General features: G+C 42.1%; 2 protein-coding genes across 7 annotated transcripts; one reads left to right on the top strand and one right to left on the bottom strand.

Moving 5' to 3' along the window:
- Positions 1-691: 691 nt before the first annotated feature.
- Positions 692-19,440, bottom strand: ATG4A (autophagy related 4A cysteine peptidase). Of its 5 annotated transcripts, none has more exons than XM_075008110.1 (13): positions 19,304-19,440; positions 15,104-15,214; positions 12,932-13,003; positions 11,029-11,127; positions 8,854-8,955; positions 7,768-7,840; positions 6,524-6,603; positions 5,841-6,028; positions 5,641-5,719; positions 4,500-4,645; positions 3,138-3,194; positions 1,878-1,989; positions 692-1,606 (listed from the first exon to the last, which is right to left on the bottom strand). In XM_075008110.1, exons 1-13 carry the CDS (start codon positions 19,311-19,313, stop codon positions 1,542-1,544), a joined length of 1,194 nt encoding a protein of 397 aa, XP_074864211.1. In that variant the 5' UTR covers positions 19,314-19,440; the 3' UTR covers positions 692-1,541. The 5 variants fall into 5 exon arrangements, with proteins under 5 accessions (XP_074864211.1, XP_074864207.1, XP_074864209.1 ...); XM_075008106.1 differs by lacking the exon at positions 19,304-19,440 and adding an exon at positions 15,752-15,974; XM_075008108.1 differs by lacking the exon at positions 12,932-13,003.
- Positions 19,441-19,524: 84 nt separating this feature from the next.
- PSMD10 (proteasome 26S subunit, non-ATPase 10) lies at positions 19,525-24,820 on the top strand. Of its 2 annotated transcripts, none has more exons than XM_075008111.1 (5): positions 19,525-19,655; positions 20,973-21,071; positions 22,893-23,039; positions 23,139-23,305; positions 24,406-24,561. In XM_075008111.1, exons 1-5 carry the CDS (start codon positions 19,542-19,544, stop codon positions 24,557-24,559), a joined length of 681 nt encoding a protein of 226 aa, XP_074864212.1. In that variant the 5' UTR covers positions 19,525-19,541; the 3' UTR covers positions 24,560-24,561. The 2 variants fall into 2 exon arrangements, with proteins under 2 accessions (XP_074864212.1, XP_074864213.1); XM_075008112.1 differs by having other exon boundaries at positions 19,563-19,655; positions 20,911-21,071; positions 24,406-24,820.
- The last annotated feature ends 475 nt before the right edge of the window (positions 24,821-25,295 follow it).

Genomic DNA, 25,295 nt, shown 5'->3' with positions numbered 1-25,295 from the left:
ACTGCTGGCGCTCCCTGGGAAAGCAGCAGCTGATAGCCCTCCCCAGGAGCTCTGGGAAAGGGGCAGCTGCCAGCTGTGCCCCTGGCCAGCTGCATCTGCCAGCCCTGCCTTGGAGTCCCAAGGAAGTTGCAGCTGCCAGCATTACCTGGGATCCCTGGGGAAGCGACAGCCACCAGCCCTGCCCCAGAGCCATGGGGAAGCAGCAGGGACGCAGCAGCCACGCACACTCCCCCTGCTTCCCTGAGGCTCAGGGAAGTGACTCCTGCCAGCAGCTGTGCCTGCACAGCTGCTGGCAGACAGGGTCAGCAGGGAGATGGCCCAAGTATGGGACGATTCATCCCTTTTAAAAACTAAGTCAGGACACCTTTTTGACATCCCAAATATGGGATCATCCTACCTAATATGGGACAGGTGGTCACCCTACATAAAATGTGACTCCTGAATTCATTAAAATCCGTTGTGCTTGGTAAGAGCTTAGTATTTCTGAACCTTTGTTCTCAATTACCACAGAGATCCTCAGTCAACCACATAAATCTGCTAGGTTTACGGTACTTTTACCAAATTAGACTTGATGCGGTAACACAACAGAATCAAGGACATTAAATAATTTATGTACCTATTATCAGTTTGTAAATATACACCAAAGTTATTCCAGTCTATGCAAACAAAATTACAAACTATAGCAAGTAGCTCATGAAAAGCTTAAGAAATTTATTGGATGCACAGATAAAGTGCCATTACAGAGAAACCTGTGTAAATAAATCTATTTTAAAATAAATAAAAGATACAGTTACAACAGACCACCTTTGACATCTTGTTTTAGCTCTGAAACAAAAGTTATCAGCCTAACTGTTAAGGTCAAGGTGAGATGTGTCATTTATAGCAGTGATTCTCATCAATATCAACTAACTGAGTCTCCTGTTTATTTTAGGTCTCCCAGAAACAGTAAGGCTATTCCAAGTGTATACATTAGACATAGTTCCTTTTACAGAAACATTTGTGTAATAAAAAGTGTGGTTGCTCGGCTACATGTTAAAATATTTAACAAGGAAACAATTTTCTCCTGACCCAGTTGATCTTTTAAACAAGATGATGAACTTTATTCTTACAATGCAGCCCACAAGAAGGAACAGAAGTAAACATCCTCCCTTAACTCAATGCCATTTTGCTTTCTTTAAGAACCACACAACTATATATGGGAGCAAGAATCCATTTTGGTCATCCTTATCTTCAAAAGGTAGTACCAGTGATATACCATAGTCTTTAATATATTGTTTTTGCCTTCACCTCAAAAGGTCCATCTATCTTCAAATAAGATGCATGCTGGAAGCAGAGATTCCATTTAAGTGTCTGGTGATGGATTCTTTGCTCCTCTTTCCACACAGGAAATATCTTGTTAAACTAAGTCGGTCTTGAGTTTTGGGTGCTGCTATGGTTTCATACTCTGTTGTCCATAAATTTCAGGCACTTGTGGGCTAGAATGGCTGTTTGTATAAAGTCAATGCAATGTGCTGAACACAGAAAAATCACCATAGCTTCCGTCATACACTCAGGATTTCAAATTCTTCTTCCAGCTCAAACAGTTTATCGGTAGATTCAATAAGCTCTGCCAAAAAAAAGAAAACAAGAATAAATTCTAAATATACATACCTGTTGCTTTTCACTTTTGAAGACTTTTAGGGCAAGATACTTTGTCTGCTGGAAATCACATTTCACATTTTGTAATTAGGTCTGATCAAGTTGCTATCAGTATTAATGAATGGATTATCTAATCACATTGAGCGTGCACGACACTTTGTAAAGCACAGCTGCTCCACTCTGCCCATAAAGTGAGGACTATATTGTCACACTGTAGTCTGCCTGAGTCAGTACTGTACCTGCTCCTGTTGTTGTTACTTCTGGTTTTGCTGGAGGTATGAAAGGAGGCCAATGTGCTGGATGCTTTTGGACTAATTCAAACATCTGAAGACTCTGCTCCTTTAGTATCTCCTAAGGATAAAGCACTTTTTTTTAAAAAAGTATCACATTAATGCAGTGTCCAACAACAGATCTACTTGATTGGCCAGTTAAAGATGTGTGCATGTGCATGCATGCGCGTGCACGCACACACACACACACAAGACCATACACATATGAAATGAAATCCTGTTACAATTTATGCATCCCTCATTACAAGTTATTTTACAGATCTACATGTGGTGAATTTCTTCAGTCAGAAACATGCATGGAAAATAGATCTCTCAAGTGCTACCACAATTTGTCAGTCACGTTATGTTACTCACTCTGATGCCCCCACAACTACAATTTTTGTTCTATGCGCAGCGAAGTGGCACTGAGACCATACCATTTTCCTACCTTTGAAAATATCAGGGAAATTACTCCTAATTAGATCCTTGCAATTAAAAGCACTACTGGGTGATAAAAGCAAAGGACAAACAGAGCAGCTCCAAAAAGTAAAGGATTTTGAAGGACAACTTTTGATGTGAGATGAGTTGTTAACCTGTTTTTTTAAACAAATACATTTGCGAGCTGCCTTCCTGGGGAAAAAACTGTTTTAAGAATAAATATTTTCTAGCATTTGAAGTCAGTTGGCCCTCAGTCTACTACTACTTCCCACAGTAAGTTGAGACCATGCACGATGTGAGCATTGTCCTGCAAGTGGCCAAGCACTGCCTGTTGGATGAACAATATAATTTGCTCCTGTTAATTTGAAGGGAGTCAGTCCCTTACAGGCCAATGACTAAGTATATAGCAAGTTAACTAACAGGCATGGGGTATTTAATAATACATCACCATTAAATACCAATATGAAGTCTCAGGAAAAGAACTAGCCACAAACAGCGTTAATTGGTCATTCAGTAAAAACTGACTTTTAAAAATAGTGGCTGTGTTTTTAGCAGCTAAATAGATTATCAATTTTTACACGTATTTTCCAAATGATAGGGTGACCTAGTTTTCAAAGTGCTACATAATCTTAGCACCTCAACAGTATTTCGCTTCCCTTATATATTATTCTTCATAACTCATTTAGCTGCTGTGTGCTGACAGATATTTATGGTGAGTTTTCATTTACATTTTTGTTGGTAAAATGTGCCTAACCTGATGCAGATTAAATTAAAAGAGTATCCCATTATTACCTTTTGTACAAGACTACACCAGTTATCAAAGTCTTTTTCTTCTTTACAAAAGAAGCCCTGAAGGGGGGAAACACATGTATAAAATTCTTCCTCTGCAAGTTACATGCAATATTAGCAAATAAGGCAGAATTAAGCCACTGTTTTGCAGTAGCACATACTATTATCATGCGTAAGACCCAAAGTATGTATCAGAATAAGGGCTAGGTCCTGAACTGGTGTAAAGCAAATAGCACAAGCAAAAAAAAGTCAAAAAAAACCAAGGAACTGACATAACATTTGCCACTCATCATGCTGGATGTTCTGCTTTATCTTGTTTCCCTTTGCCTTTTCATCCATCTTCTCTATTAAGCTTATAAATTCTTTAGGGCAATGACTGTCTTATGTTTGTACAGTGCTTAAAGCAAATCTCCATTTGAGGCCTGTGGGCTCTGCCAGAATGCAAATATTTGAAGCTCTGTCAAAGTCAACAGGGCCATAGCTATTCAGAACACTTGTTCATCTGGCTGCATGTTGAAGCCTGCCATTGGGGATGAACTGCCATATAGAAGACACTATCAAGAGACTGGCTGTGTTGTGCATATCAGACTCTTGGTTATATTACTGAATGGCCTGCTGGACTGTGCTTTTCACCATCTGAAATTTGCAGTTACTCACTACAAGCAAATAATTTCCCAATAAAAGTGACATTATCAATAACATGTTCAGATTCAGGAACTCAAAGCACTTTACAAACATTGGGTCAATTCTGATCTTACACAGAGGAAGAAAATGAAGAGTGACCTTAGTGATGTTAACAGTGCGAGTAACTGGAATGAGAATTAGGGTCATTAAGCACTGTAATATTCCTGTGAAGTATTCTGTACTGTAACTACTAATAGATGGATGAGAAAGTAACTTCTGCAGAACACAGGAAATCTGATTTAAATTTCCTGCTTCAACCACTACACCACAATGGCTCTTGAGCATTGGCCTGTTAAACCCAGGATTGTGAGTTCAGTCTCTGAGGAAGCCATTTTGGGATCTGGGGCAAAAGATTTAAAAAAAAAAAAAAAAAAAAATCTGCCAGGGATGGTGACAGTTCCTGCTGTGAGTGCAGGGGACTGGAATTAATAAAAAATGGAGGTTTCTCTTTTCCCAAAAATAGTAAGCCACCCATTCAAATATCCAGTTTCCTACTGGAAGTAATATTAATATAATCTCAGCATCATTACTATACAGTTTACCAATAAGGATAAATTCTGTGTATAAGCAATTTTGGGGGTCATTCAAGATTCTGCTCAAGCAAATGCACAACTACCCTTATTAGCACTTACGTGATGTTTTCTAATAGAAGATGATGCTACATTTCTTTCTGACACTTACTAATGCTACAGAGGGATCCAAATTCATGATCTTCATACGATGTGGGGTCTGGTGACAATGGAAGCTCTGGTCATCAACCATACCATTTTCCTCCAAATCTACAAAAGTCTGAGTGGTATGAGGGTCCAAATAGATTAGCTCATTTCCTGTGCAGGTAAAATATATTGAATCACATTTAATAGCTTGTAGTCTCACTTAAGGTGGACTTGTACGATAGATGTTATATCATCACAATGATCAAGACTGATTAGACTTTTGCTAGCTATGTAATATGAAAATGGGAAGTTCAGGAATAGCAACACATTGTGACACTGTATCTGTATAGCTTCCTGGGGTGATTGACTAGCTTTTTGTTTTGACCTGTATTTTCCTTTGTTTCCTATACTGAACATAAACACTTTAAAAAATTTTAAAATGTAAACCCTACCATTCTACAGGTCACAGGACCTACAAAGACCACAAATGCAGTTTAGAGTTAGGTGTTTCAACATTGTTTCATATTAGGCTTGCTAAGAGATTGAAACAATGAGGGCGGAATAAAAATACCGACATGTTTTATTGGAAAATAGGTCCTATAAGTGATAAACAGAGAACAATTATTCATAATGAATCAAATAGGGTGAAGTCTCAAAAAGATTAGGTCTAGACAGCTGACAAAGGAAAGCAAGTGATAAAATACATTTATGCAAGGCTAACTTTAAAAGACAGCAAGATCTAGTGAAGTTAAAGAAATGAGCAGAAATAAAGAAAGCAAGCTTTGAATCAGGAAAATGCTGAGTTATACCACTTGAAGAAAAAAGTGAAGCAAAGAAAAAAGATGTAGGGCTCCAGAGTAAGAAACAATAAAGGACTCCATACTAGTGACATCTAATATATTTGCCAAATAGCATTCAACTAGTCTTTCTTATCACGTTAGTCTTGCTGATGTTACTTATTTCTACATCCAGCTTCACTCTACCTTTCCTATAAAAGATCATGGTATATTTTTCTAGAGTTATCTAAGTATCCATTTCTTCTGCTCCCCTTATCTCTTTCCTTTAATACATTTCCTAGTGATTTAGTTTTAAGCCTCCTGATACTTCTTCAGACCAGGCCCAGCCCCTTAGCCCATCAACTTATCTGGAATTTTTTTTTTCCTTACCTAAAAATCCTATGAAATAGTAGGCATTATTTGGTTTCCCTCCTAATGCCCCCAAAGACTGTGGCATCTTAAAACACTCCTAGAGATTCAAAGGGGAAAAAATGAAATTTTAGTTGTCCTGTGTATGCTGGTATCACAAATATCTAAACTGTGTGCAAATGACATGCAGCACAACAATCACTTCAGGGACAGCAGCTTACTTTAAAAGCATCAACGTATATTGGATTAATATGATTTATCCCCAGTCGTAGAGGTATAATAAGCAAGAGAGGTTTCCAGGTTAAGCAAAACCCTGCTGGGTTCTTGTTTCGACAGAGAGCACTTCTGTGGGAGAGTGAGCTGCCATGTGCACCACTGCTGCTCTGAGAAGGGGACCAACACATTTTCTCTGTGGAAGCAAGGAGGAGAGACTTGTCAATGCTCTAGAGACTATATTATATATGTTTAAAATGAATGGAAAATTGAGGTGCTTTTTCAGAGCTCTTTCTTACAGACTGTCCCAGTTTTTAAGTAGGGCAATGTGTATGTTGTAGCTGTTACAATGAGTAATCCTGGCAGACAAAGACAAGGGTGCCAGCTTACAGGGATACATTGGGGCTCATATAGATACTACGAAATGATAAATATCACTTCATCTAGTAAATTAACCAAACCTTTAGAACTGTAGGCTTTCTTGAGCAAAGACAGCTTTTACTAGAGAAGGAGGTAACAATACAATGCACACTACTGGGTACCCGTACCCCAAGAAGTGTCATATGCTAATCTTATTTCTTAAATAGGGTAATTAAAACTCAAAATGCATTTTGTTTATAACTACGTTTTCTCAGGGAATGTGGCAAATCAGAAATTCTAGTTAAAGTGAGAACCAGTGTTCATGACTTACTGATGTCTTCAATGACCACAGTGTTGTCCATAGATACATAAACTGCTAAGGAATTCCATTCATCAAATAAAGCAAGCTTTCTGTAAAACATTAAGGTAGTAATCAGTGAGAAAGTATTGCCATTCAGAAGCTAAAAGTGTAGTTTGGCACTCAATGCCATGAGACACCTTTTGAATATGTAAAGAAGGGCTTGTCAAAAAAGCTTTTGTTGTATTTTTCATAAGTCCTTTTAGTATAATTATTACGTAGAAAAGACTGTAGAGAGAGAGCATGAAGGTGAAATAATCTGTGGTGTGAAAAACACCTTGGCTCATTGCCAAAGGCAAAGCACTCTAGCTCTGTGTATGAGTTACATTATTATTATTTGTGTTGCAGTCACTGGCATGACCTGCGTTCCCTGAAAGATGAGCACTTGGACAGTGGCCCAGCAGAGGTTCAGGTGCTGCTCAGCTGACTAGAAGAATGTCTAGAGCCAGCAACATGTTTTTCCACTGGTGATGCATGTCTGCACATGCCTTTGTGCACATATAAAAAAAAAAAAATTATTCTGCCCATGGATGAAAAAAATAGAGGGAACCCTAGTCATGACCCAGGAGCTGACTGTGTTAGGTGCTGTACAACACAGTACAAAAAGACAGTCTCTGCCTCAAAGAGCTTGCAGTCTACTTGGCATGTGACTAAGTTTATGCATGAGTAGTTCTACGGAGTTCAGTGGGACTACAGATGTTTTTAAGTGTTTGTCGGCCCAGAAATTTTCATAAAGGTCAGTCCCAGATCAAGTGAAGGAAGGAAATTTGTAAAAGAAGGTTAAGTGGCAGTCACTGTGCTGGGTGCCCTATACTATTTTTACGTGATTCAAAAGAACATCCTTAAATTAATATACACCACTTTACCCTTCTCTGGTGTAATTCACAATATTGGTTTCATTGGTAAACTCTAGTTAAAGCAGTGAAATTTAAATGTAAGTTATTTTTAAAGTGTCAGTGTAAATAAATAAGTATAATCTATTTTCAAAATCTGGACACTTACAGCTTATAAACATATGGGACATCTGTGCCTCAAATAATCCTTGTATATAATCAAGTAAAAGCAGGATCACAATTCAGACTATACATGGGTCTAAGACAATGCCTCTAAACTTTACGTTGTTTACAAATTCAGAAATAGCTGTCATCACTCTTAAGCAGCCATGCTGCATTGGAGCTGAACTATTCTGAGTAAATACATATGTATGTTTTGCTTACTTTAGCACTTGTGCCACAGTATTTGGTCCAAACCATTCTCCAATCGACTTCCCCTCTCCTACACCCATCTGGGCTGTTTTTTTTAAGAAACAAAACACATACGCACACACACACAAAAGAGCACAAATATCAGGTGACAACATATATTAAATTGCACATCCTATTAATACTATGTTGTATATATTCTGGAACTATTGTAAAATATTTATGTACAATTGAAGTATATGCTATCTATTCTCTTTTTAGAGCTGTAAAAAAGATAAGTTTCTGTAATTAAAAAGAAGCCTCTAAACAAGGGGTGGGCTGGCAGGACCTGATCCACCTAACACTTGGATCTGGCCCACAGGCTACATCTGGCCCGTATACTATTTATGTCTGGCTGCAGGGGTAACAGCTTTTGAAATAGCCACAGGTACCCCAGCTGGTGGCCAAGCGGCATGATAGTAGTAGGGACTGAGAGCTGCAAGCCTGGAACCCTTCCAATTGTTGTGAATTAAAGGCTCCCAGCCCCCACCACTACCATGCCTCATGGGGTTACTGTGGCTAGTTAAAAAGCCCGCGGCTCCCAGCCCCCACTGCTACCTCTGCAGTGGGATATAATAGTATGCAGGCCAGACAGCAGATCTTGCCCATGGGCTGTATCTTACTGGCCCCTGCAATGGAAGGGGAGTGATTTCATTAATAAGGAATGTGAAGCACCAACAGCTTTCCAAAACTCATGGAGTCACCCCCAGCAACAAGTATTGCCCACCCCAATCAAAACTGCATTTCGACTACAAGCACCCCTCATTACAAGCTGGGGACCAAATCAAGAGAGCCTATGCTGGCAAGCACTAATTTGATAACATTAAGTCTGGTGCCCCAGAGTCACATATTTTATCCAGATTTAGTTGTTATTGCTATTGTTGAGGCTGGATTTAGAGCTCAGTATACATTTGGTATGCATTAATTCTGCTATATAGGCACACTTCTCCACTTTGTCACCATAATCTTTGTTTTATGATTTATTACATATTTTAAAATGAATTAACATAGCTTAAAGATCTCCAACTTGAGGCAGACGAGGCTGAGGATACCTGCCCTTACCCATTTGGTGGATAGAATAACAGCAATCTTTTCTGTCTAGGAAGCATCGCAAGATCTTGTGATATTCCTCAGGTTGTTTTTTGCGTCTCTCCCAATGCCAATCTTACAGGGAAAGTTACACAGATTAACTCACATACTTCAAATTCTGCTTAGCATTTTATATTGCACAATCATGAGTGACACTCCCCCCTCCAATTTACATCAGTTGTATTGAAAAAAGTTTGGTCCTGGAGGCAGCATTAGGAGATTATTTAAGTTAATGAGGAGAAAAGGTCCTGAAGATGCCAAGTAATAATCACTGTTTCTCTCAATAGGAAGGTTGTGTTGTTCTGCCATAGGTCAGGTGTGGAATTTTTTCCTGAATGCAATAAAATAAAATGTAGGAGATAGGGATGTAAAATCCCATTTAACTGGTTATCTAATTAAAGGGCATAGCAGCTGGGAGGCTGTTCCAGCCCAGCTGGGAGCCCAGGCCTCCTGCCCCTCGATCCCTGCAGATGGGGGACTGCTCTGGCCAGACTGGAGTGTCCCTGCCCATGGTGGCCCTCCGGGGCTGAAGCAACCCCTGCCCGCAGCAGGTGGGGCGCAGGTCCAGTCCCTACCAGTTAAACAGTACCATCCCAAGGAAGGGACTGCTTTCCTAAAATACAACCCCACCAAAGAAGTTTTAACAAAAATCTTGAAGGAGATAATAAGAACTTGCCTACCGGTTTTTATCAGTGTAGAAATGGATAAAGTTAAAAATGGAGCACAAGAGTCCCACACTTACTTCCCTTCCCTCCCACCCAGCACCTTCACGCTGTGCAAATCACTTGAATCACTCTCCAGCCTTGTTCCCGCCCACCCCCACAGAGCCAGGAAGCCACAGATTAGCTGTTGCAGCCCACTGAGGTGAAAGAGGGCCAGTCATGCGGTCCACCCACTATTTGTGGTTTCCCATCCCTGCTATACGTAGGCCAAACCTAACATTACCCTGGCTGTGATCCCAGAATGCTCAGACAGGTATATAGGTCCACACTTAGTGAATTCTGTTGCAAGCTTGGGGCTTTCGTCTGGAGGCAGGGAGGACAACTGCATATTTGCCTGTAGTCTGCAGTAGCATAGACACGTTGGTCTCAGAATATTAAAGAGACCAAGTGGGTGATGTCATATTTTATTAGACCCACTTCTGTTAGTGTCCGAGAGAAGCCATCAAGCTACCTAGAATTGTACTTTATTTTGCCTCTAATGCAACTACTACGGGGTACCAACCAGTTAGGCTATAGTTGCTGTTGTGGAATATGCAAATTGCATAAATTATTTAGAGTTAGGGAGACAGTGTAGCTGTAGCTTTACGGAATAAGAGCCACATGGATAGAGTGAAAAGGGCCATGTTATTATTTATTTCATGTATCTGTCTATGTATAGAGAGAGATAACATATCTATATAGATAGATAAAAAAAAACCCAGCCCTCCACTCTAACCCAATCCTCTTCCCCTCCTCCCCAACCAGGCATCCCTGGCTCTCTGCTATAACTTAGTGCCCTTCCACTCCCCAGAACCAGGCACCTACAGCTCCATCACACTCTAACCATGCACGCCACCAGAGCCAGGCAACCCCAATCCTCCGGTCAAATTTGATGCTGGCAATTCACCTGAGCTGCCACCATGTGCTTCTCCCACCAAGTGGCAGGGTGTGTGTGCAGAGTGGCGGATGGCATTCCCAGCATGCAGTCCCAAGGAGGAGCTGCATTTAATGGCTCAAATAGCCACAGGTAGGCCACCCCTGAACTCATGCAATTTGAGCACCACCAACAATGAACAAAATGACAGGAAATCAGTCAAATGGCAGCAGTTTCCACCTGGACACCAACCTCATTATTTGTCATGCTAAGCTCCAGCAAGTAATAAACAGGAGTCCCACTTGGTATCCCCTTAGTTTTTTTCCTTTTCTGCTTAACCACAAAAACTACTCACACTGCTGGGTCAGAATGAAGCACTTAACCGTTTCCTGTTTTCTGAAGACAATTTACTAGTAATTTCCACCCACCATTTGAATGAGACTTTCACTAGTTACTTTAGTCCTACATCTCCCAGCTGATGTCTATTGTTACTGGGCTTTCATGCCCAAGCTGAATGCCACTCATACAACAAAGAGCCTCCTAACATATTTCACAAAGTAACAGTATGCTCACCCCTTCCTAAATGCCTGCAAATGAGAGCCTGTGCCAGCATCATCTGTCCACATCGCAGCATGCAACCCCAGCCAGTATCAGAAGAAGGGCCTGTGCCTCCTATTAATAACAAGAATTATTACAATTAATATGGGTTCTTGCCTAATATTAATATCACAAAAATCAAATTGTTGATATGTAGGTAATCAAGAAAAGTCTGGCTCCTTAACAAGTACCCTGCAGATGAAGAGAAACTAATAAAGATAGATTTTTACCATATGTCTGGCTTCTAGATAAGCAGTCAGGATCTGTCCCATAGTAGAAGTTAGGAAAGAAGCAACCATATAAAGCCCTTTAACAAACTGTGCCAACTTCCAGGATAAAATGTACAAGCCTATATGTAGAGCCCTGAAAATCCATGGATATATTCTTTATGGCCACAGATGTCTGCCTCTGCGAGTGTGGATGCGGATATCTTTGACTCCTTTTTACAGATATGTGTGCAAATTTTGCATTTACAACCCTGCAAATTTGCAAATATTTGCTTTATATCTATAGATATATATGCTGATCATTTTTCAGAAGCAGGTACCAATTTTGTATTTGTGCAGGGCTCTACCTATATGGGGGTTCTCTACATTGTGCTAAGCCAGGCCTATGAGCACTATATAACAAAAACAAAGACGCAGGTGTAACACAATGGAATTAATGGCGTTCAATAAGGAAAGAGTAATGTAATCATACATTCAAAATATATGCACACAATTGTCCCTCATTTTCAGTTTGTGTTACAAGTATATGCATGCGCAGATAAAAAGTAAATGTACTATATAAATTCTGAGGATTAGAATCGGGGGTATCTGGTGAAACACTGGACATAATTTAGGACTGGGGAGCTAAGAACACTAGACGTAGTGAAATAATTAGAATCTATTAAGAATATTAGGAAAGGTCATGTCTTTCCAAGCTATTGCTTTGGGTAGTCTGTATATTCAGGAAGACAATGTTTTCTATTTATTTATGTTATAAGGCTTCCTTCACAATCATGAGGACTACAAAGATAAATTAGTTTTAATTAAATGCTTTGACTTTTATGCACAATTCTGCACCAAGAAGTGGATTTTAATAAATTCCAAGAGTTTCCTTTATTTGTTGCTATTTCATTTAGTGCTAGGTAAAGATGCCAAATTGACTGCCTTGTAAGTCTATCAACAGAGTATGGACAGTGACAATGAAAGCATCTTATGCTTTTCCATCAATCTGCATAACTCTGCAGCGCAAAGACTATCTCTAATAGTGAAAGGTATTTACTCTCTAATAAGATTGCCAGTAGTTTTGTCACTCATGCCAACTGTGGTGGTGGTTTTCACAATCATGGCAGAGACCATGAAATAACAGATTTGGAGCTCTACCCACGTGACTAGATTTAAGCTGGTAAACTAAAGGTAAAGATGTTATATCCCATTACCAATCCCTCAGCCTACCTAATCCAAACTTTTCTTTGGTGATGATTTGAGAAATAAATTTAATTTAACCAGAAAGTTCAAGTAGATGTTTTTTATTCCTTTAATGTTGAATCATTTTTAGTATGTGAATAAACAGGTTAGACATTTCTTGCACAACAGATCTACTGTGCACAAGATAATGGTGAATGAATGTTTCTCAAATGATTTCCACTGTTTGTATAAACACAGGGGCCAAGTTCTCCACTGGATTGTTATAAGTGAGCACAGCTTTCAGTACTAGGGAAATTGGCCTATTATTTCATTTTTGTTTTCGGAAGGAGGAGAGTCATACCTCTAAGTACTCTAACAATTTAGCAGTCAGTAAATTAATATACAATAATTTGACTCCTCTCACAATTTTATTTCCAACTAGATAATTCTACAGAAAAATTGGGCTGTTCACCCTAAAGCTTACCCACCAATTGGAGCAAATTTTCTTCTATATGTGAACCACAGACGAGCACTTATATCTAATAATAAATTAGGTTTGTCTGGAATTAAGAAAAAAAAGCAGAATTTAACATACTTCCTAACTGCAAAGCTCATTTGGCATTAAACACAACATATTGAATATACAGGAGATGTCTATTTACTTTCAGATATAGAAATAACACTTATGTATCACTTTTAATATGCAAAGCACTCTTCATATTCCAACTAAACAAAGTCTACTGGGTAAGCATGAAGTGCTTACTAACCTTTGATGACTAATAGAGTAGCTAAGCTAAACCTGAATCACTATTACTATTTAAAAACATCACCTCCAAACAAAACAACAGACAGGAGAAGAAATGGAAAATTTCTACTAAAAGGGATCAGTTTTGGTCTGGAGGAGGAAGGCTGAGCTTAAGTGCATAGTCTCTTCTTCCTCCACTGAATCCTCTTCTGCATTTAAAGGAACAAGGCTTGCAGGGAGAAAAAAAGTTAAACGTCCCCTTTCCAAGTTCTCTTCTCACACACATTTTCAAGGACTTCCCCACCGTAGAGAATATTAACCCTGAATACCACAGGGAAAGGTTAGCAGCATGTCCAACAGACTTGTGAGAATCTTGCTACTTCTTGGGAAGGGAAGACCACAAAAGTCACACAAAGAGCTCCTAACCACTTAAGTGATACAAAAAACAATCTTGGGCCTTTGTTCAAAAGCCAGGACATGCTGGAGATATCAGAGATGTAGGCAATTTCTCAGCAAATTTCAGAAGATAGACCTTGCTGGGTTGAAAAGACAAACCTAATCTTTCCCCACCCATTCCTTCCCTAACAGGAGTATGTGGAAATTTTTTGTCACATTAGCTATGATCTGTTTCCTATCCTAGACAAAATTTAATCTCCCCTATTTTAAAAATTAAAGCATTTTTTAAATTTCCAGGATTCTCTCAAAGACACTGTACAGTTTCTGAGGACCTAACTATTTACTGCCTTTATCTCTTCATTGGATCATGCTGACTTGACCTTCTAGCCATCATCAGAATTCTTCAACCAAGGCTATACATGCCACAACTGAGTTGACTGCCAGGGTCCAGTAAATGCAACACGAGATGCTACCTCAAACACTCTCCCAGGAACAAAAACCAGTCCTGAATTCTCATTCCTGCTAGAGCAGGGGTGAGCAGACTGTTGGGCCCACTTCTGATCCCAGCAATTAGCAGGGCCCCACAAACCATCTGATGTAATCCAAACCAAAGGAAATTTCAGTTATGTTCATACGAAAAGAAATCCTTTTGGCACATGTAAGAAAAAATATGCAGAATGTAAAAACTTTATTAATTGGAACATAGATGAGAATACACATACATAAAAACAATAACACATTCCAACACTTTTAGTGAGAGGGGTGAGCCTCAGACACAGCAGCCAATTATGCTTACAGAATTTCATGCCCCCTCCTGAGGGGGCCCACCCGTGCGCTAGAGTATTATGCTGTAATTACACTGCAGGGACAGGTTCTGGAGAAAGTAACTATTTTTATCAAATGAAAATGGAACATGCATCTCAAAGATAACATCAAATTTCATTAATTAATTCTTAAAGCCAGTTTCAGCTGAGAACTTCAGGTTGCAAGACATTCATACATCCAGCATAGCGGATTTGTTATTGTCAGTACTACTGTACAGGCTTAGTTGTTTGGTCTCCTGATACTCTCAATTACCTATTCATTGCATTTACTTTGTATTTTAAAATGCCATTTAACATTAACAGCATGTGGCTTCAGCATATGCTTCTGGTTTATAAAGTTACTACTGATACAACTGATGCTTGGTGGATCACCACATCTAGCTTTAAAATGAGCTACAACAGATATTCAGCTACCTGCTCCTTTCTTATAGGAAAAACTTTAAAGGGGATTGTCAGGACTCCAGCTTTCTTGGTGAGAAGTTAACTTGTAAGAATGTTTTCGTCCTAACTGATAAACCCCATCAGCTAATTTCAAACAAAGGTGACAATTACTGTATATAATAGTTATTCTACTTTTTAGAAACAAATTTATTTTTGTTTTCTGGAATTTATGCCATGATAATATTCTGAACGCTGAAAAACACTGTGGCATATCAACCATGAAAATTATAGCTGGCTGTTCATTATAAACATACCTGTCTTGAGGTGGTGTTGCCTTCCCAAGATCCACACTGACCCATCTGTTTCTGGAAATTCTTCTAAGTATTCCGATAAGATAGTGATCTGGTTTTCATACTTAGATAAAGCTGAAGGGGAACACAGAAAGTTCAAACTCCACTGTGCTTCCTTTGTTCTTGTTGCAGCTCTTTGAGTTCTTATACAGGAACTAGCGCCAACCAGTGATCTAGTGCAGGGTTTGGGGTTTTCTGACCAATGCTTCATTTTGGCAACAGTATTTACTGTACCCTGTTTTCCCACATGCAATGGCATTAAAATGGAGAGTATTCTTTGTGATTTTGTATTTTAACTCTCGAGAGACTCTGGGGCACACCATGACTGGTACCTGGGCCCTAAACCCAAGGATGAAATCCTAATGCTATAGAAGTATTTGGGAGCTTTTACCACCAATTTCAGTGAGGTTAGGCTTTCACCCCAAAGTCCTTATGAACAATTTATGCCCCAATCCTGCACTAAGCACATGAACAGTTCCACTCATTTCGATGTCAATACTCTTCCTTAAAATTCAGCATGTCTGTAATGTAGGTGGCCTTCGTCTAACAAACAAAGATTTAGGATCTCCTGCTTCAGAAAATACATTATTATTCCACATAACACCTACTTACTGGAAGATGAATAAATGGAACACATATTGATTCATTCTATTATTTCTTCATTTCCACAGCCTCCCACCACTCTTCAGCTGTAAAACTAAGCAATTGTTTTTATTTGCAATGATGATGCAATGAAGTGCTGTTTAAATGTTAAACAATAAATATAAATACTAAATATTTTAAGTCCATGTAATATTTTTATTATAGTCTTATAGCCTCTACTCAGAATTGCCCATTTTGCTAGAAACAGTACAAACTCAAAAAAAGACATGGTCCTGTCACAAGGGCTGTGTCTATACAGGCACAAATTTCTGAAATAGCCATGCTAATGGCCATTTTGAAGATTACTAATGAGGTGCTGAATTGAATATTCAATGCCTCATTTGCATTAGCACCACTTTCAAATGCCTGTGACTTGGCACAGATACACAGGGCTCCTTTTCGAAAGGACCCCGCACATTTTGAAATCCCCTTATTTCGCTCAGCTGAACAAAATAAGGGGATTTCGAAACGTGCAGGGTCCTTTCGAAAAGGAACCCCATGTAGCTGCGCTGAACCGCGGGCATTCGAAGTACCACGGCTGGAAGCATCCTAATGCAAATGAGTCACTGAATATTCAATTCAGCGCCTCATTAGTAATCTTCAAAATGGCCATTAGCATGGCTATTTTGAAGATTCGTGCCTGTGTAGACACAGCCAAGGAGTTTACAATTTATGATCCAATCTTGAAAATACAAGTAATCTCAATTAATTTAACAGGACTCCTCAAGTGTATAAGGTTAATCATGTGCCTTTCTTTCCTAATCATCATGAACAGCAACTATATACTGCCAATACTCTTGGGCTGTGTCTACAATAGCAAGTTCGAAAGATCCCATGGAGCATCTACACATAAAATGCATCCTTTTGAAAGCAAATCGAAAGAACATAGTGCTCCTTTTGAAATCACTCCCTTTCTTTCCCTTTTCAGGAAGAGCACCCCCTTTCAAAAGCTTCTTTTGAAAGAAAACGTGTAGACGCTCCACAGGGCCCTTCTTCCATAAGAACAGTCTTCATTTTCAATCCCTGGCCTGCTCTTTCAAAAGAGCAGGGACTGTGTGGACACTCCCCTTTGAAAGAGCAGATCACTCTTAATCTGCTTTTTTGGTGTGTGCATGCACTCTTTCGAAAGAAGTTCTTTCAGGAGAGATCTTCCAGAAGAACTTCTTTCAAAACATCTGTGTAGTGTAGACATAGCCTAGCTGTAAAAAAAATTAGTTTGATTATGTAATAGATTCAGACAATACACAGGCTCTGAACAAAGTGCCTATAGAAAAAGATAAAGCTGATATTCTGGCCAACATTTCAGAATAATTAATAGGTAAAATGCAACTAGTAAATAAATTAAGTCCAAAATGTAGGCTATTTGTCATAAAAAAAATTATAATTAGTTGTGGCAAAATCTTCAACATTTCTTCAACGTCTTCAACATTTTTAAAATGTCACACAAAAGTTTTACATTATTTAAGAATATTTCCTAAAGTAGTGAAATGTAAACATGTGCCATTTCTGTAACTGTCTGAAAATTAGAAGTCAAAGATGATTATACTCAGAAAGCAAAACTGACCAAAGTTTTACTGTCTACAGTGAGTAAGTGTTTCAAATTAAACAGCACAAAAAGTGAAAAATATTGTTTTAAATTAACTTTAATAATCATGGGTAAATACAGTAAACCCTTGATTTAAAGGACCTTGCTATAACAGACTTTGGAAATAAGAGACGCTGTCTGCCAGCCCCCCAACCCCTCCTAAATAAACGACAGACTCACCAGAGCTGCCAGGGCTAGAGAAGCTGCCAGAACAGCTAGGAGTGCCGGGGCTGGAAGCGCCGCCGGACCCATAGGAGCTTGTGGTGGCACTGCGGCAAGGCGCAGGAGCTCTCCTGCCCTAACCCTGTGTGTGTGGAGCATACTGGCACCAGCCCCCTCTGCCTGCAATGGGGCTGAGCAGCAGCCATGGTGTCAGAGGCTGCTGCCCACTGACAAGCTGGGGGTGACCATGCTCTTAGCATGTGCAGCTCAGAGCCTGGGGCTGGAGGAGCCACAGCACTGAGAGCTGCAGGAGGTGGCAAGGGCCAGGCCAGGATTCAGCTCCTCCCCTGGTAATTGGGAGAGGGAGCTGGAGGTGTGAAAGGGCAGAATAGGGCGGGGGGGGGGGGGGGGGGGCAAAGGACAGGAGCGAGTGCTGGGCTGGGACTATCAGTGGATCATGGTACAATATAATCATTCAGACATAATGGACTTTCAGCTTTAACAGACACCCCTTTCCCCATTAATCCATTAAATTAAGGGTGTACTGTAACATACGTAAGGAAACACGCAATTTCAGCTTCAACCAAACCCTCCTCAGAGTAGTGTACATTAAGCAGAAAATAAGCATTCGAGCATCACACGTAATATTTTTCCCTTGAAAAAAAGGAGTTTTTCCACCCAAAAAAACTCCAAAAAAACAAAACGAAAAAACCCCACCACTGTTTAGGAAAGCCCTTTAACACTACAAATCCAGGCCTTCATCCCACAATTCACTGAGTGCAATAACAGGATTACGGTGAAATACATACTATCAACACTTCTAAATGCACCCAGTTAAAAATCTCTAAATCTGACAACACACGTGGATTTACTGTGCTCTCTTTTTTGTCCCAAAACTTGTATTATGTGGAAACCACCACCTAGTTTACCGTCCATATTGAGGGTCTGTAAAATGTAATATTATAGTGAATAACATTTTAATGTTGAAGCTGTTGTTAAAAGTTTTGAATGTAACCCTTTTACTTTCACTGTAATACGCTCAACCAAGAACATCAACCCTGGAAAGCGAAACTGATAAATGTGATTTTGTTTTCACACGTGTAAAAAGTCAAAAGTACCCCTGGGAACAAACTCTGCCGCTGTTTAAAAATCAACCCAAGGACGCTCCCTGGTATTTGTAGTCAACGTTATTTTGACCTGGCTGGACAGGCGGGTTAGTGAGATGAGTCACCCGCCGAGATATAGCGAAACCTGGTAACCGCAGGCACCTGGCCCCAGAGCTAATCAAATTTCATTTCCAGGCGACTTCCCCACTACCCGCTGCAGGAGCCAGGCCGAGGCAACCGCTCCCGCAGGCCCTTCGGCGGCTGCCATCCGCGGGGTCGCGGCTCGGCCGGGTTGACGCGGGGTCGACTGTGTCCTTAGGGCAGGACTGACAGGAGCACTTCGCAACTAGCCCGTCACCGGCGGGGCGGACCAGCGCCGGACCGGGGGCAGCGGTGGCTGCACCTTCCCCGAGCGCAGCCCCGACAGCGGCACCGCCGGCGCGCCGCTGCCAGCCGGGCGCAGGATCGGGGCCCGGAGCTGCCGGCGCGCCGCGGCCGGCACCACGTCACCGCCGGGCTGTCGCCGGACCCGCCACGCGCGCGGGCCTGCGGCTTTCACCCGCCTCCGCCGCCCTGAGCCACCCTACACCGGACCCCCGCCCCGTTCCCTCGGCCGGCGAGCCCCACTCAGCCCACCCCAGCCCGCCGCCGCTCCCAGCCTCCCCTCACCAGGCTCCATCCTCCCGCTGTCACCATCCTCCGCCTCGCTTCCCGAGGGACGCACAAGACGGCCGCCGCGGAGCACCCTGGGAGTTGTAGTTCTGCGGCGAGGGTGGAGGGGGGCTGCCTGCCCGAGCCTTGCTACAAGTCCCAGCAGGCCCCCGGGCCGCCCTGCTTCGCCGACTGGCTGCCTGGAGGCTGCGGCCCCGCCCCATTCTCGGGGGGCGGGGCAGAGCGCAGCAGCGGCATGGAGGGCTCGGTGTCCAGCGTGGAGCTTTGCAACCTGGCTTACGCGGGGCGGCTGGAGGAGCTGCAGGCCCGGCTGAGGGAGCACCGCGGCCTGGCCACGCGCACCGACCAGGTCCGGCTGGGCTCGGGGCAGGAGCGACGTGTTGGAGGCTCGAGCCTGGGCTGCCGGGGATCCCAGTGGAGCCGGTTCGGGGTGTTTGCCTGGGAGCGGGGCCGGCTCACGGGAGGGAGACGGGGCCCGGGGCTTGGAGAAGCTGAGCTAGGAGTGGGGGGCACTGGGCTGATGGGCCAGCTTGCAGGGTCTGATTGCTCTTGGAGGGCTGGGCTGGGCTGGGCTGGGCGACCACCCACTAGGGCTGCTGGGGCTTCCAGCGGGGCCAGGCCTCTGGGAGGGAGTGGAAGAACTGAGTCGCTAGGACTCCCAGAGGGACCAGATTGCTGTAGGGCAGGGGCGGGCGCTGTTTTCGATGGGGGGGGGGTACTCCAAAATTTTGGTAAGTGGTCCAGGGTTGCACACTCGTAAAGGGGGTGCAGGGCCTGGAATGCAGCTTGCGTGTAAAAGGGAGTTAAGGGTAGGTGCCTGGGGTGCAGGAGATGATGTGGGGTCTGAGAGGGAATTTGGATGAAGGAGAGGTTTGTGATCGGGACCAGGGTATTGGGGTGCAGGGTCTGGGAGCGGGTATAGCTGCGGAGAGGATTCTGACCTGGGGGAGTGGTGTAGGAGCAGATGCAGAGTGTGAGAGAAAATTGTGCCCTGGGGTGGGGAGAGTGCAGAGGGTTTGGGTGGTGATATGAGGCAGGAGATTGGAGTGTACAGCCTGGGAGGAGATATGGGTCCAGGAGGCACTTAAAAACCTCCTAGCCAGTGCACTCAGGAAAATACCAGGCTTGCCAGCAACCTTAAACCACTCTCTGTGGCTCCTTGTGTTTCAGGGCGATCTTCACATGCTGTCGCCGTCCACCAACAAAATCTATCAGCTCCCATTGGCCAGAAACTGGCTAGTAAGAGCTCAAAGATTTTGCTGTGGGTGAGGTAAGGCACGAAGACCACCTCTATGGCACAGAGAGCCGCAAAGGAGTAGACAGGCACTTTGATGGTCATTCTTCCATGAACAGGGGCGGATGGGATCTTACCCTGCTGTAGGAAGATGGGGTAAGGAGAGCTGAGACAGAGCTAGAGACAGCTAGGCCATGCAGGCTCTCAGTGGGGTTAGAGTTGGAGACTTGAGCTGGGGGGGGGAGTGGGGCTGTCTGGGGTATACAGGGTGGTCAGTCTGGGGTCCTGTCGATCTGTCTTAGTTGGAGACCGAAAGCCCTACTCTCACCTATATATTTTTCTCATTGTCTATCTTGCCATGTCTCTTCAGGGCCCTGTGTTAGGGGCTCAGTCTATCCAGAGCTGACACATGCCATGTGTTCCTGTATGCAGGATCACAGAACAGCACTGCACTGGGCATGCTCAGCAGGACACACGGACATCGTTCACTTCTTGTTAGGCCTGGGTGTGCCTGTCAATGACAAGGATGATGTAAGTTCTGTGCATCCCTAGAAATGTTCTTCATTGGCTTTCAGGACCATGTTCTCTGCAGGTTTGGGCTCGATGGACTGATTTTTGGGGGGAATCAGAAGGAAGTGAGAAGAACTGGCTGAATACCAAGATTCATGCCTTGGTTACAGCGACTATCACGTATGCTGGTTTTGGTAATCTACATGGTCTCAGTCCATAGCTTAGTCCTGAGTCTCGCTCCATTTTTTATGATTCAATCACATGTTCTAATTGCGAAGGGTTCTGCGAGGAGGCTGTCCCACTATGGATTTGGTAACACAACACATTCCTATGTATAGTAATTCTAAATTATTACAAATACTCTACTCCTTATTAGGTATCTAAAATATTAGGCCAGGTCTACGTGTGATTGAAAAATTGATGTAAGATACGCAGTTCCAGCTATGACAATTGCATATCTGGAATCAGTGGATCGAAGATCAGTTTTTCTGGCTGTGCACACAGAGGGAAGTAAAAGGGAGAAACTATTCCAACAACTCCTTTTACTCGTCATGGGAATGAGGAGTACTAGGGCCGACTGTAGAGCTCTGATGTTTCTATTTATCGTGGCCCCACTAGGCGGGTTAAATAGAACCCCAGAAGATTGACTCTGAAGGAGTCGGTCTTCTAGTAAGTGTAGACATACTCTTATTCCAGTGTTTCCCAAAATGTGATATGGGTACCAGTGGTGGTAGTCGAAAGGATTTCAGGGAGTACGCAGCAGAAAATAAATTACTAAAAATCAGGGGATAAGTGCTGGGATGGCACTGGGAGAGGGGGTACGCTGATACGGCCGAACTCCTGAAAGGGGTGTGCAAATGTTTTAAGTTTGGAAAATGCTGCCCTATTTTATTCTGCATAGGTTTGTACCCCACGCTCATCAGCGTAATATGAGTGCCCTCCATTAGTGTCACAAGTGACAAGACATCTGTTGTGCACTTTGTTCCTCCATTCTCATCCTCTTTCCAGGAAGAGTAGTTTAGTGTAGCATGTGGTTTTTCTGGGTGTCTTATTAAGATGTATGTGCTGCTATGCGTATGTCAGACAAGGTAGGCTGAAGAAGCATAACTTCTCCACTAGAAGGTGTCTCCTATAGAGGGCAGCGTTACCTTTGTGGTAGAAAGTGGGTGAAGAGGAGAATTGCCTACTACTGTCTTTCTCCTAGAATTGTAGGGAATGTGTTAGGTACTGGGCCCAGGCCTTTCAACACCTTGAAGAGAGGGACTGAGATCTTGAACTTTAACTTGACAGTAGAGGCCCTGTTGCGGTTCTGCTTGCAAGCAGAAGTTGGGCTGGGAGAAAGTTGTAGGTAGAAATCTGTTGTAATATACATCCAAGGTCCTGGGTGGGAGCAGGGCTGGGACTGGCAGAGGGCAGGGGACATTGTGGGACTGGGCCAAGCCCCACATTGGCCAGGGAGTATCTGGTGCCTGGGCTGGTTCAGTGGGGGTTGGGGATACCTAATGTTTCAGAAACTTCTTGAGGGGCTTTCCCTCATTCTTAGACTGGTACCTTTATTCTACAGATAGTACTATTGATGTCTGTGGGGCTTACTGCCCTGAATAATGGGCAAGAAGTGGATTCTGTTGTTCTTATATCTTTTCATAAACCAGATATTGTTTTACTACACTTTTAATGGCAATCAAGATTGGCCTGATACTTCTGCTGTTCCTTTAGCACCAATTTTATTGGTGGTGACCAGAGTTCTTGGAATGGGAGAACCTGAGCAAATGGACCTGCAAATAGTGTTGGTTCTTTCCTTGCCATTGTGGGATTTTAAAATATTTTTTCCCGCCTCTTTAGGCTGGCTGGACTCCTCTCCATATTGCAGCTTCAGCAGGCCGCGATGAAATTGTGAAAGATCTGATTGGAAAAGGTGCTCAGGTGAACGTTGTTAATCAAAATGGCTGTACACCTCTGCATTATGCAGCCTCCAAAAACAGACAAGAGGTAGGGTATCCTGTTATTAGATCTTGCTGTTTGTTTATATTGCCGTTAAAATGGTTATTAGGTGAACTTGTTTCCTGTCTGTTTTTCCCCCATGTTCAGATTGCAGTTATGCTGTTAGAGAATGGCGCTGATCCCGATGCAATAGACCAGTTTGACTCCACTCCATTGCACAGAGCAGCAGCCAAAGGAAACCTAAAAATGATACAGATCCTTCTGCAATACAAAGCGTCTGTAAATATGCAGGACTCTGAGGGGAATACACCTCTGTAAGTCATATGACATTTCTGTTCTTGTTTTTTAATCTCTCTGACCTGAAAACTCCATTACTTAAATGTGAATATCCTCAAACTCTCAGGCCCTTCAGAAAGCTTTGGAGACGGGTGGTGAGATGTTTCACTCTTTTTCCAGTCACTGTATTTTTACTTTTCATTTGCCTAATACATACTGGAGACTTTTTTCGACATGTTTCCAGGTGAAGCATAAATCCTAGTTACAATAACAAGATCACTCGGTATGTCAATTCTGTTCCCCCTGGAGGAGAGAAAATATGCGAGAGGAAGCTATTCTATTAGCTCTTAATGACTGCCTTCTCAAAAATATTCAATAAGAAGTTTGCTATAAATATAAAATTTAGGTGAGGGAGAGAAGGAATCTTTGAGTAACAGGCATCTTCTTTGACCATTTCTATAATTCTGTTAAGCAAACAAACAGAAGTTAAATGTAGTTGGTCCAATATGAGAAATGCATGTGCCTGGACCAATATACATTTGAAAATTCTTAAGGTAAAATTGTATGTGATGGCAAAACTCTCTTTTTTGGCGAATGTGGGGAGTTAGGATGTAACTTCGAGTGTTTTAAGAAATAATTACTTTGTTTGCTATTGTTGTGCAAAAGTGCCAGATCATATTTTTAAACATCTAATACCAATTGACCGATCTTAATAAAAGATGAATACTTCTAAGTGGTGCAGTTGCTAATCTATATTTTTTCCCCCATTTTTGATGAGGGATTCTTGATTAAAAACAGTCATCTCAATGCATTTGGAGGCTATTTGGCATAACTGAGGTTCAGTATTAAGAGCTTTTTGACTTTCCAAAGCTGGCAGTAGCCCTGCTGAGGCAATCTAGTGTTCAAATGGTCTTGGGCTTGAGAAGGCAGCAAACTTGGGAAATATTCAAGCTGTCTAATAGCCATGGAATGACTGACTGGGAGGAGGCTTTGAAGTCCATGTTCAATGTTCAAATTGTGTGTGTTCTTCCCCCATAGTCTTTTACCTCCTCCTCCTGTGATTTGTGGCTTAGTGACTGGCCCTTTAGATTTGGTAGTGTTTGATAGTACTCATGGGTTTTTTTTATTCCTGTTACAGACATTTAGCCTGTGATGAAGAGAGAGTGGATGAGGCAAAGCTGTTGGTGTCCCATGGTGCAAGTATTTACATTGAGAATAAAGAAGAAAAGACACCACTAAAAGTGGCAAAATGTGGTCTGGGAGCTGTACTTAAGAGATTGGTGGAAGGCTAGCAATGTTGTATGAGTTAGGACTTGAATTCCATTCCTGATGCATACATTTACGACTATTACCTTAAGATTTTAATAGCTTAATGGTGATAGCTTTATTGTCATTATAATATGTATGTAGTGGTATGTGCCCGTCTTTTTCAATTCTACCACCAACAGCACTTCTTTTAATTGTCTGTTAATTAAAATAGTTAGCACTTTAAAAAATTTTAGTATCTTGCAACTTTTTCACTTAAAATTTCTGTTGTCTGTAAATTTGAATTGGAAGAAACCTATTACATTGTTTCTATTTTAAAAAGCCTAATGTGGGATTGTTTCTTTATAGTGTATCATGTTCAGACGTGTTGCTTGAACCACTCAAAGTTAGGCTACTTGTTACAGCTAGCCAGAAATGGAATGCAAGTTCTATAGAAAAACTTCCAAAGCAGGAATGTTTCAGATGTTTCCAAATGAAGTATGCTTCTTGGAATCCCTGGCTTCCTATACAGATAAGTTACCCTATTGGCTGCTGACTTCTCAACATCCTGTCTGATGGGTAGCCTAGGGAGCTTATTCTGGGTGCTTGGGAGCTCCCAAAACTGTAGTTAAAAGTCAGGCTGCTGGGGCTTTGGTGTGGTGGGGGAGTCCTTGGGGGACAGACAGACATTCCATTTAATAATTTCAAATCAGTTCTGTATCTTGTAAGGGATCTGTGCTTGGTTTTGGTTTTGGTTTGGGTTTTTTTGCTACTTGGTTTTCA

This window comes from Carettochelys insculpta, chromosome 13 (genome assembly GCF_033958435.1).
Source record: "Carettochelys insculpta isolate YL-2023 chromosome 13, ASM3395843v1, whole genome shotgun sequence".
In the NCBI taxonomy this organism is placed as follows: Eukaryota; Metazoa; Chordata; order Testudines; family Carettochelyidae; genus Carettochelys; species Carettochelys insculpta.
This window is presented reverse-complemented; position numbering and strand designations above follow the sequence as displayed.